This window comes from Penaeus japonicus, unplaced genomic scaffold, assembly GCF_977035675.1.
Source record: "Penaeus japonicus unplaced genomic scaffold, GWHDUDI00000001_assembly GWHDUDI00000032, whole genome shotgun sequence".
NCBI lineage: Eukaryota > Metazoa > Arthropoda > Malacostraca > Decapoda > Penaeidae > Penaeus > Penaeus japonicus.
The window spans coordinates 28,953,261-28,965,760 of record NW_028234434.1 but is presented as its reverse complement, the minus strand read 5'-3'; the positions used below and the strand labels follow the sequence as shown (position 1 = coordinate 28,965,760).

Sequence of the window (12,500 nt, the reverse complement as noted above, 5' to 3'; positions counted from 1 at the left end):
TAATACATTGTTCACTTTCAATATATAATCTAAACCCTTCTGCAACAGGCATTGTTAATCTAGTCGGATCCCTTTCACATTTTTCTTTTGTTGAAATTAAGTTAATTATTCCTGTAGTTGTGGAACTTTAGCATCATACCAAATGTTGATTTGTATCACCTTGCTAATATATCATATAAAGATTTATATATCAAACTTTAAGTCTAGAAAATGATAGAAAATAAACACATCTTAAGATGCCCAGCCTAGGCTGAACATCTCAACCCATTGTGAACAGGCGTCATGACATGCATGAAGCACAAGTTTTTGGTCGGATGATGTATATAAAGATAATCAGCATGGCATATTTGATGCGGGTGAATAGTGGATCAGTGTGTTTCTTTACTGCACTATGAGTAATAAATAATTAGTGACTGTTAATGACATTGGCAATTATTATTATTATGACTGCCATAATATTCACCAAAATAGGTTTAGTTTAAAATCCCAAACATAGATAGCAAGCAGAGGAGGAAGGTGAACCAGACCATGTCCAGTATCTACAATAAACCCTTATGCCAGTATGGCTGCCTTGTGTTGTAGGACTCATAGTCGTAAGCACAGCAGTCCTACCTCTTCTCCATCTCTTCATGTTATCTTCAATGTGGATGATTATTTAATTCATATTTGTTTATGAAAATACACAAATACAAAAAAAAAAAAAGTTGCTTTTTGTCCTCTAGCAAAACTGCAATACCTCTATCACAATAAGTATAAAGAACATAATGAGGTGATATGGACCCTATACTATAATTTTAGTCTACTGCAACATTAACAATACCTGGCACATGGTACATATAAGTGTCACAATACAGTAAAAATGCCCCCCCCAAAAAAAAAATATATATAATAATAATGATAATAAAAATAAAAATAAAAAATAAATAAATAAAAATAAAGTAAAAAATAAATAAATGAATAAAATAAAAAAAGGTTTTTGTATCAAAATGAGCAAATGAAAGAGATTGCAATATGTCACATGAAACTGCCTCACTCTTAACCCATTCACGCCGGGGCAATTCCAGCTTTGCACGGTCGCTATACCGAGGTTTTCGAACGCATCATCCGAACGCTTCGAGATTCTCGGGCGCACGGGCCGCGAGCCTGGGCTGCCCGCTCACTCACCCCGAGCGCCGGCCTTGGCCAGATATCTCGTCGGCGGCGTCTGACGCGAAAACCACGAAACGTGTCAGCACGTCATCCGGCGTGAGTGGGTTAAATAAGACACATTTGGGTACCTTGCAGATGGAACTAGTGCCTAGGGACTGGGCAAGCCTATCTATCCTTGTCTTCATTGGGTTAAGATATGGCCTATCTTAGAAGGGTTCAAATGAACACTTTATTTTCTCTTGAAATAATTTAAATTGAACATATATTACTGTGCAATTATCATAGAGCAGTACCTCTATATATACTCAAACACATTAATGTCAGGAATATACATTGTCCACTATGGTTTTGTGTTAGTAAACCCTTGCTGCTGGGAGTACAAATATACATATATACATACAATTTGGTCCAGTGGACTAGATTATTCATATATTTTTATTGATACACTGCCATAGCTCTTCATGTTTCCCCTGGTTTAGAGTTTTAAAAACTAGGTTGCTATATAATGAATAACCAAGCCTGAGAAGCACTTACAAACATCTTGATAAGCCTGTTGCAGGTATCATGCGTGACCCTCTGGATGGACTCCATCTCTGGGCTTGCCGTTGCTGGAAGGAGCGTTGCTGCAAGATTTCTCGAAATATCCATCTCTGCCTTGTGACGTGCAATGACGGCCTGGAGAAGGACACCGACATCCTGCGCAAGTGTTTGCGCAGCCTTCTGCACACAACGAAACTTGGCAACCTCCTCATCAAATTCTGGGTCCTTAGTCTGTTAAAATTTTAGTGAGAAGAAAGGGGTTATTCATCACATGGTATCATTTATCATTCAAGTCACTCCCAACAAAAATATTGTCATTGAGCTAAATGCATTTCAATGATTTTCTTTTGCTTGAAAGAAAGTTCTCTATACCATTTTTTATACATTGTATAAAAAAAATAATATTCAACACATTCTATTCACAATAATCCCAGTAAAAATAGTGCACAATCAGACATGAGCAAATCATAGTACTTTCCAATTCCAAATTCACTACTCAGAGGGAGTATTTCTGACACACGAATTGAAACTGCTATAGGACATATTTGTAATGCTGAGGGATGAATTTGGAAGTGGAGGGGCTGCAAACAAAACTCAAGTTAAACTTAAACACTTAATCTTCATCAAATCAGGACATTACAGTAAAAAAAAACTGCTAGATGAAAAGCCTTGAAACAAGCTGAACAATACCAAAAGGAAAATGGTTATTTACAATATCAAATGAAAAGCAAAAAACAATCTAACTCATTCATATGAAAATATCATGCATCAAACAGAAAGCACAGAACAAAACAAGAGCTGAAATAAATCAGTAATTTAGTATATCATAATTAGAGAATTAAATCTGATCAAACTGAATCTAACTGAAACACCAAATGAAGAGCATTAATATCCTGGTATATCAAATGAAAAAAAAAAACTACCATATCAAACAGAATTCATACACCAAAATACCAGATGAGGTGTATTACCCTTTTGGCATATCAAAATTAAAGAATCAAACCCTATCAACTCAATGTCATACACCAAAACAAGTAAAAAGTGTCAACCGCATGATGCAGCACACCCTCACCTGGCTCATGATGCCCAACATCTCCGAAACCATGGCTGAGATTCTGGCAGACTTCTTCACCACCGAGTGCATGCTGACTTTCTGCATCTTACTCTGGAGAGACTGGTCCCCTCCAGCACGATATTTGTTTACTTGAAAAAATAGAGGGAGAGAGATAAAGGAGGTTGACTAGGAGAAATAAAGGAGAGAGAATAATGGCCTGTTTCATTGGTTCGAGACACTAGCCCCAACACGCCATAAGTGTTAAACAGGGGCTATTACCAGGATTATCAGTGATAAGATAAGCTACTTGCATACAAAACAATAACAATGAAAGTTCTTTTCTGGCTATCTAAATGATAAACAACAGGACACAAGACAAAAGATTGCAAATAACATCTAATTATGACTGCATATCACACAATCTTTAACCCTTCCACAGCAAGCAAACCTCAAAGCTCAAAGAGTGGGTTATTTTTGTACTGCATTATTCAGTTTGTTGAAATTACAAGCTATTCATTCCTTCAACTGTGTCACTAGGGTATCATACCAAATGCTAATTAGTATCACAGTTCTATTAAACTACATATAGACTCAATTTATCATAGCATAAATATAATAAATAACAGAAAACACACAGGGCATTTTGATCAGCCCACTTTAGGGTTTACATCTTAAGATATAGCTTTTCAACAAAAGAGTTGTGGAAGTCTTTATTTCTGTTTTTTTTTTCTTTTCTTTTTATGGCTATACTTTTGAAAGTGATACCATAAACAAGATCTTGATTTTTTTCCTTTTTTTTGTTACACATGAAAATTTTGTATGGAGTATCAGCAAAAAAAAAAAAAATGAAAAATAGGGGCTTAGCATACCTCTATCAGTAATGTGAGAGACAAAATGATACCTTATGTCTATATTAGTAAGGGCATAGGGAAAAAAATCTGTGATGAAATGCAACCAGGTTAAGTTTAAAAAATCAGTTTGATTGATTTGTTTTGCTGGAATTTTCTTTTTTTGTTGTTGTTGTTTTTTTCTTGTAAACTTTTCAAACTGATATCCTTTTATCTTAAGATATTTCTGATACTTTCTGATAATTTCTTTTTCTCTCTTCCTATACTTACAAATAAATTAAAATTCAAAACAAAAGACTCATTTCATGTAGAAAAAAAGGTATAAACTCAACAGATACACTAATTTCATAACAATATATCAATTGGACTACAATATAACAATCATTCTTCCAACACAACCCAAAATTTGATGGTTTTGAAGGGCAATTTGAATCATTTCTTCTCCATAATTCTAGAGCAGGAGGTAACGAGTTCGGCAGAAACTGCTGAGGGATAAAGTTGAAAAGACTGCAAAGAACACTTAAAATGCCTCATATTCATATACTCTTATTCCTATCAGCCTTGAGGAATATCTCATAACTTTCTCAAGCCCCCCATGGAAATCCCAGATTTTGGGGGTTATGTTCGAAAAATGATTGTGATGCATTGTAAAGTATATGCATTTTTACATAAAATGAGGGAATTTTGTTATAATTTAGCAAATATTTTCAATGGTAAGAGTTTGAAATAGAAAAAGAGAAAAAAAATGGCCTCTAATACACCATATGGTCCCCATAAGCTCAATGTGGTATCAGTACAACAAACACACACACAAAAGAGAAGAAGACATAAGAGGAATGAGAAATAAGATGAGAAAGAAAAAGAACAATATAAAGGTGCAGAAGAAGAGGAGACTATACAAGTATAGGATAAAAATAGATGACAACAAAGTATATATAAAGGCAAATTAGAATAGTGAAGAAGAGAGGAAAAATGATAAAGAATATGATAGAAATATTTTTAGAAAAAGAGGAAAAAATTTATATCTGCTCACAACTGGTGTAAAGCATATATCTTTCTTTCTTCCTCTCACTCATTCCTTAGTTCCCACAGCATAACAGCTTTGAGCCCCAAGAAAGGGATCAATACTGGCAACTCACTAAGGTCAAGCCTCTTGGTGTACTCATTGATGTCTTTGGCCACGTTGGCCATCCTGGTTTTGGCTTCAGTCAGGTCCTTGAAGTCTGGGTGTCCCGAGGGCGTCTCACTCACCAGACGGTCAAGGAAGAGGGGATACCTGTGTGGGGAAAGTGGAGCAATATATTATTCACATATTATGTCCTTTGGGGGGAGGGGCTCCTTATTATTCTTATGAAATTTGTAACATTTCATTTTTCTTAATGTACTATTTTTATCTTATGTACATCCACTATAATTTTTTACCAAATAAACAAAGTAATCAAAATCACATTTCCATTTGTTTCTGATTCCTAACATACATTCACATATATTTATTTATAATTCTCATTACAATCAAAATTTGGTTATCAGATCAAATAGATTACAGGTAAGAAACCATTATAAAAATACAATGTCATAAAATTTACATTTAACAACTACCTTGTAAATGTTTGTCTAACCAGTAAAAAATCATAACTAAAACACCAAGGGCAATTACTGCCCTAACTAAATCAATCACTGACATACACACACACAAACACAAGATCTCACCACACAGAACATCATCATACAATACTCACTTCAGGACTCTCTGTACTGGCTTGATGAGAACCGATCTCATGTCCATCAGCTGAATCTTGTGTTGCTGAAGTTCCTGTAGCACCCACTGCAAGAAGGCTGCAGGTCCTGGTTCTTCTATGTACTATAATATTGTGTTCCAAGAAATAAGAACTTAAATTAGCTACTCTTGTTTTCAGACACTAGACTTTTCATTACAGGTTAAAATATAGTATGTTGATCTTGATCAGTGGATGTAAAGGCTATGCACAAATGCTCTCTGGTGAGTACAGACTTTAGAGATTTAACATATTGCTAAAAGGTGACAACCCATTGATGATATGAGCATTTTGAACCAAAAGAACTGGGGCATCATTACAACATTTATGATATGAGCATTTTGAACCAAAGGACTGGGGCATCAAGACAACGTTGTTGATATGAGCATTTTGAATCAACAGACTGGGGCATCAAGACAACATTGATGATATAAGCATTTTGAACCAAAGGAATGGGGCATCAAGACAACATTGATGATATAAGCATTTTGAATCAATGGACTGGGGCATCAACACAACATTGATGAAATGAGCATTTTCAATCAACAGACTGGAGCATCAGCGTGTTGCCATTAGGACTTAAACACATATTGAACGTGATTTACAGATTCACTTAGACATACACATCAGCGTGTTGCCATTAGGACTTAAACACATATTGAACGTGATTTACAGATTCACTTAGACATACACACACATTCATACTTTTGCAAAATATAATTGTCCTACCCTAAAAATTTGTGAAAACAGAATATCACTTGCAGATAGTTCCCTCAGGGCAAGAGCTAGATAAGTCAGTCGGACAAAAAACACCTGTATTTTTTCATATGTGATATGTGTCCTGCACATTGCTTTTTTTTTTAAACAGTTTTTCCATGTTTCCTCAGCTCTTCCTCCTGTATCTCTTCTTCCCATGTGTTTTCCTCACATGCATATTCCTCTCAAGGATGGAGGCACTCTGGTTTCCCCTCCAGGTGCAGCAGGGCAGCTGTAACAGATGTCTCAGATGCTGTAAGTGTGGGGGAGCTTCCAACAGCTCCCACCACACCTCGCCAACAACCAACTGCCCTGTCCAGACATGTTTACTTCAACAAGTCTGAGGATGAGGAGGACAGGGCTTTCGCAATGGCTATAGAAGAGTCGAAGAGTACCTGGACAGCAACAAAGACCTTGATTAAATCATTGATATTTCTATTTCCTTCAACTCAGATGAGCCACTGTCAGGTTGCCTCACCAAGAGGAAACTCTGGGACAATGCCAATCTTGATTGACAAAACAGAAGGGGTTCAATGATTGTCCTGGGGTCAAGGACAATCTGGATGAGCACTCCACAATGTTTGAGATTTTCTCAGCCTTAGCACATTATATACAGGATCAACCATAGAATTGATTTTCATTTTCTTTTTCTGTTAGGTAATTTGAACCTTTACTCACATTGAGGGCACAGATTTTGATACTGTTTCTTCTTTCTTTCTCTCAGATACTACCAACCAGGGGCCAGTTTATGATTCACCTTCCCACCAATGCTGGTAGGAGGACACAAACCAGCAGGAGCTGGGGGCATATCTTTATCTTCAGATCCTGATGGGCCTTAAACTCAAGCCAGACATGAAGCTATACTGGTTGCAGGCCCTTTTTGTACAGCCAGTATTGTCATAGACAATGTCAAGGGATAGATTTTCACAGCTGACACAGAATTTGTATGTGCTAAACAACAGTGGTGATTATCCCAATGATAACTGCTTGTGGAAGCTACATCCTGCGACTGAATCTCTCAATCAGCGGTTGAAAATTGTCTACTCTTCCTCCTAGAAGATTACAGACGATGAATATCTGTGGAATCTATTGCTGTGGAACCTGTAGCATCAATTTCAACCTGAATATGCAAAGTTGCATTAAGGTGAAAGTGTAAAAGCTGTGTTAGAGGTGATCCCAAAGCAGGCTACACCAGCACCTTCAACATATTCATTGGCCAGAACAAGAGAGCTGACTGCTCTATCGAGGGCCATCATTAACCTAATGGAAGCCACAAACATTTTTGGAAAAGGTTACCAGATGTATACTGATATCTGGTATACTTATTCATCTGCACATGAACATGGGTGACATTGTGCATGATGAGGGACTTCCAAACAAAAAACCCCAACTTTCGAAGTAGCAGGATAGGCTTGTTGTGCTTTCAGTGGTGCGACAAGATACACATCACCATGCTCTTCACTGTCCAACCTCGCAGATGGTGCATGCCATGTCTCAAAGTGATTTTGAGTGGTTCAAGATGCAAGTGGTCCAGGATTACAATTCCAGGATGAATGGTGTGGTTCTCGGAAATCAGATGGCCACCTCCTACCCTTCTACCTGGAAGTCAATATGGTGGAAGTTCTTGTGAAAGCATTCTATATTTACAAAGCTCTTGGGGGGGTAAGCTGTCACAGACTGCCTCCAAGACGAGCCTATCTAGGAGATGATTGTGAGGAGAAGCTTGTTGTCGTCGCATCCTCATCAGCTGCCACCACCATGGCAATTGCTTTGTTAAGTGGCACCAGGAGTTAGAAGGAGTTAAATATATCATGTACATAGAATTAAAGAATACTTTTTACCATAATTCATTTTTCTTTTGTACAGCCTATCTTCTTCCAGTATGGAGACTAAACTACAGGTATTATTTGTCTAAACACTGCCATTGCCATTCAGTACTCTATTGTATAAATGACCATGAGTTGGGTGGAAAAAATGGTTGTGGGGAAGTGTGGATCTCCCGGGATTTACCAAACCTCTCAGCCTGCGAGGTCTGCACCACTTACTGAGGCTATGTTTGGCAATACAACACACCATATTCACCCCCATGCACAATGGGTTAAAAGTAATTATAATGAAGATACTAAAAAAAAAAATTGACAAAAGTCAGAGAATCTGTATTATCATGTCACAAAAATTCCTTTCAATTTATCAATAAAAATCATCCCCATTCCAAAGCCAATATAATGAGAATTCCAAGAAGTATGAGGGCACAAACAATAACTTGCACTCTTAACCCTTACAAATGTGTAGGCCTTACACCACTAAGCACATGATCAGCCAGCATGCTGGCCATACAATATGCCATGACGTGATATCATGTCCCAGGCAGGAGGACCTACAGGACCATGACATGATATCACGACATCCACCATTAACCCATTCACGCCGGCTGACGTGCTATCACATTTAGTGTTTATTGGGTCAGATGCCGGCGAGGAGATATTTAGTCAAACGGGTGAGCGGGCGTACAGTGCTCGCTCGCGGCTAGTGCAGCCGAGAATCCCAAGGCGTTAGGCTTATGTGTTTGAATGTCCCAGCATCTTGACCATTTAGAGCCGGAATAGCCCCGTCGTGAATGGGTTAACAAGATAATTTATCAGAATCCATAAGCAACATTTACCTTCTTTAGTAGTGGCTCAACAGCAACATTATGATTGGAGCAATAAGCCTTGTACACTTCACACATTTCATCGGCACAATTCAAGAAGACTTGTCCGACCATCAGCTCCTCATCTTTGTGGTAGGCTACCTTATCTAGCTCAGATAAGAATTTCTTTGCCACGACCACTACCTGAAAAAGTTATTGTTCCTTAGAATCAGTGTTTAGCTGTTAGAGAGGAAGAAGCATAAATAAAGCAAGAGACTAAAATGTTTCATTATAATATAAAACACAGCCACAGTAGTAATGGAGTATAAGATGTGACTTTTCAAATTCATCAAGAATTCTTTATCAAATGAGGTAAAAAACAAAATGGATCTACTTTGGTTTCCACTTTATCCAATGAAAAATCCTCAATAGTTTTAAACATCATGATCTGTATTCCTTTCCTATTGTGGCAGTCTCTGATTTTCTATTGTGTGGATGTTAGTATTTGTATTTCTATTTCATATTCTCTTTACCTTAATTCTACCACACATATCAGACATTTAACACTCTTACTTTTGTTTTCCAACATGAAAATTCCTAAAACATTGAAACCTTTAGAATTAACCTCAGGGCAGAAGATAGAATGAATCCTAAAATCCGAACAACACACATATCAATCACTGTTAGGAGCTTCCAGCATCCTGAACAGTTTCAATGAGAAAAAAATCATAATGTAGGATACAGATTACAAAATTCTGAAGGTATAATATTAATATGTTAATTACATATCTTCATTGTCAAATAATTCATTCTCATTTGCACATTTTCCAACATCCTACAGTACTACACACCTGGCTGATGTTCCCCATGAGGGTTTTGATGTCAACCATCTGGGACTCACTCTGTGAAGGTGCCAGGCGGATCACCTGAATGAGTGCCTCCAGGTCATGGATGTACTCATACTCTGTCGTCACCATCTCCTGCACAAGCTCATGGCGATGGTTTGATCTTCTCTGGGGTTGTGAGGGAGGAGGAGGATGTGTACTAATTGTGAGAGTAGGATATAGCTATCTAAATTCTCTTTACATAACTTAAGTAGCATGGACATACAAATATTTGTCTTAAATATAGAAATAAGAAATATCAGTCTACCTATCTGATTGCCTGTACATATATGAAATAAAACAAAGTACACCACTTGAAAAAATGTTAACTATGAAAATTTCATAGCATGACTAATGAATAAAAAAAAAGCATTGCATCATCCATATCAGATTCCATCTCACCTCTAAAGAAGCACCTGCTTCCTCAGTAACTGCTGTGACTCCTTCCTGTGCTTCATTTACCCTGTCACCCAAATCAACACTAGCAGCTGACATCTGTGAGCTCCTTAGCCCCTCTTCTGCTTGGAGCATACTGTGATCCCTCTTGATAACCAAATCTGAATGGATAAAGTATTTAATCATCAGCACAAATTTTTTTCAATTTGAAATTATTTAGCTTAGTTTTTAACTTCTGTTTTTATTACAAATTCATTGCTTCAATTTTTTTTTAGAGACTGGAACCAAAGCATTACCATCAGGAGGCAGAGAGTAATACTCCTCCATTTCCTCTTCCTTTTCACAGACTTTGGGAGGAGGAGGTGGTGCTGGCCTCTGAGGGGTCAAAGCAGGTGTAGTGCTGTCGTTGGCTATGCCTCAAAAGAAATAAAATGCTCAACAGTAATTTTCATCTTCATTATATATAATTATAAAATGAAAACAATATCTATAACATTAAAATGATTTATGATACTGCTTAAAAACATCCTATAATCCAATTATTCCTGTTGAATGTTGAGTTCTTACCAGATGAGTAACTGTTTTCACTGACAGAAACACTTGAGATGTCATCTGGGAAGGCTGCACTGTTGGCGCTGTCTCCCCTTGTCAAGCTTGTCCCCTTTTCCACCTTCTGTCTTCTGTTTTGCTCAGATTGCTTTGCAGAGAGTCGCGGCTTCTGCACTTGTGAATAAACTGGCTCTTCAGTGATCATTGAATGCTTGTCTTCCCTAACGTTAGCTTCAGGAGGGGAGACTGCTGTGCTTTCAGAAGTAACTGACTTTGTGGAGTCCATCTTAGTGAGTCTTGTCCTAGGGGGAACTGGGGGAAGGATCATGGTTCGAGGGGTTGCTATTGGGGCTGCTTTGTCTTCTGTGGGCATCTGCACAGTTGTTGATGTGCTGGGTGTGCATGGTGTGCTGGGAGAGGAGGATGGCTGAACTACTTGCGGTGTAGACATTCTTCTCAACTCCACTGCCTCTGAAGTTGTTGTGTTTACATCAGTGGAAGACTTCTTAGTAACTCTAGAAGACATGTTAGGAACAGAAAGAGGTCTTGCAGGTGCTTTTCTGACCACCTGAATTTTGCTCATATTTTCACTCTGAAAGTTCTCTCTCTCACTGAACACACTCTCCCCATTTTTCTTCTCCAGGGGGCTGAGGTTGCTGCGCAGAGTGACATCCAGCGATGCAATGTTCTTGGCCAGCTCCTGGTCGACCTCTTTGGTCTTGATAGATCCAAAGTCATCTTTCTTGTAGGAACGCCTGTTTCCCAGAGCATTGTAGGGTGAGGAACTCCTGGACCTAGCCTGCTCTGTGTCTTGGGTGGGCAGGCGGGACATCCTCTCAACATCAGGCTCTGACGTCAAGCCAGGAGATGGACTTGCTGGTGCCACAGTCTTTTCCTGTGAACCCTCCACCAACATCTGGAGGTAATTTCTGGGACACATACCCTTTGAGCCATTCATGTTCTCTACAATTACCCAATTATCATCTACAAACTTCAGGATCTTGAGGATGTCTCCCTTGCTCATTGAGACATCTCCTGATTCTGAAGGCTTAAAGTCATAAGCTGCCTTTGCATGGCCTAGGTACACTGTCTGAGGGTAGCCTTCAGAACGTGAGAGGAACAATTCCTCCTCATTGTGCAAGCAATTCACTATGATATCTACGTATGATGTGGGAAATATTCCACTGGTTTCTCCAATCCTGCCAAGAGTCCAGTGTGAATCAATGTGTTTGATAAGGTGAATTATATCTCCCTTTTTGAAAGTAAGTTCATTTGGATACTGAGCACTAAAGGAGAATACAGCCCGGCCATAGGGCTCAATGCCTGTGTTATCTTCATTATATCCAGGTGAAGTGAGGGAGTTGTAGTCCTTCAGCAGACTGTTGTTATTACGAATGAGGATTTTCTCCTCTCCAGAGTCTTCCAATAAGTTCTGTGAAAAGTAACTATCCACCTTTCTTGAGATTGAGTTAACCCTGTTCAGTTCATCCAGCTCCTGATCACTGGCTAAGGCACTTGGTGTGGAGAGGTCTTCTAGAGTTCCCGTATCCCATGAGCCCAAGTTCTCATACCTGCTTGCTGCAACAGTGAGATCCACACCTTTGGTCTCTTGTCTGACATTTAGGTCTACAAATGCAGGGGTGGCACTGGCCTCACTCAGAGGGGGGGTCATATACTGTGTTTGTCCCAAAGTGGAAGAAGTTGTGTTTCTCTCAGACTTGGAAGGCGCATAGATGTTGGGCATGTTCTGCTTGAAGTAATCATCCTCGAATATGTCATCATCGTCTGCTTCCCCCGACACAGTTTTCCAGTAAGATGAGGTGTTGGAAAGCTTCACTGGGGCATCCCTCACTTGGTCCACCAGATTTACTGTTGACTGACTCTCATTACTCTCCTCAGCATTTGGAGGAACATAGCTGG

The 12,500-nt window shown here is 38.7% G+C and overlaps 1 protein-coding gene across 4 annotated transcripts in view; it reads right to left on the bottom strand.

The window, feature by feature from the left end:
* LOC122255635 (dynamin-binding protein) overlaps positions 1-12,500 on the bottom strand; it is a 35,701-nt gene that overhangs the window by 9,634 nt on the left and 13,567 nt on the right. For all 4 annotated transcript variants that reach the window (XM_043019851.2, XM_043019850.2, XM_043019852.2 and 1 more), the window contains exons 6-14: positions 10,599-12,500; positions 10,328-10,447; positions 10,038-10,192; positions 9,603-9,764; positions 8,785-8,955; positions 5,331-5,452; positions 4,731-4,867; positions 2,762-2,892; positions 1,684-1,920 (exon numbers count right to left, since the gene is read on the bottom strand). The exon at positions 10,599-12,500 is cut by the window's right edge and continues 230 nt beyond it. In XM_043019851.2, the coding sequence (XP_042875785.2) occupies positions 1,684-1,920; positions 2,762-2,892; positions 4,731-4,867; positions 5,331-5,452; positions 8,785-8,955; positions 9,603-9,764; positions 10,038-10,192; positions 10,328-10,447; positions 10,599-12,500 (3,137 nt within the window). The remainder of the gene's footprint in view (positions 1-1,683; positions 1,921-2,761; positions 2,893-4,730; positions 4,868-5,330; positions 5,453-8,784; positions 8,956-9,602; positions 9,765-10,037; positions 10,193-10,327; positions 10,448-10,598) is intronic.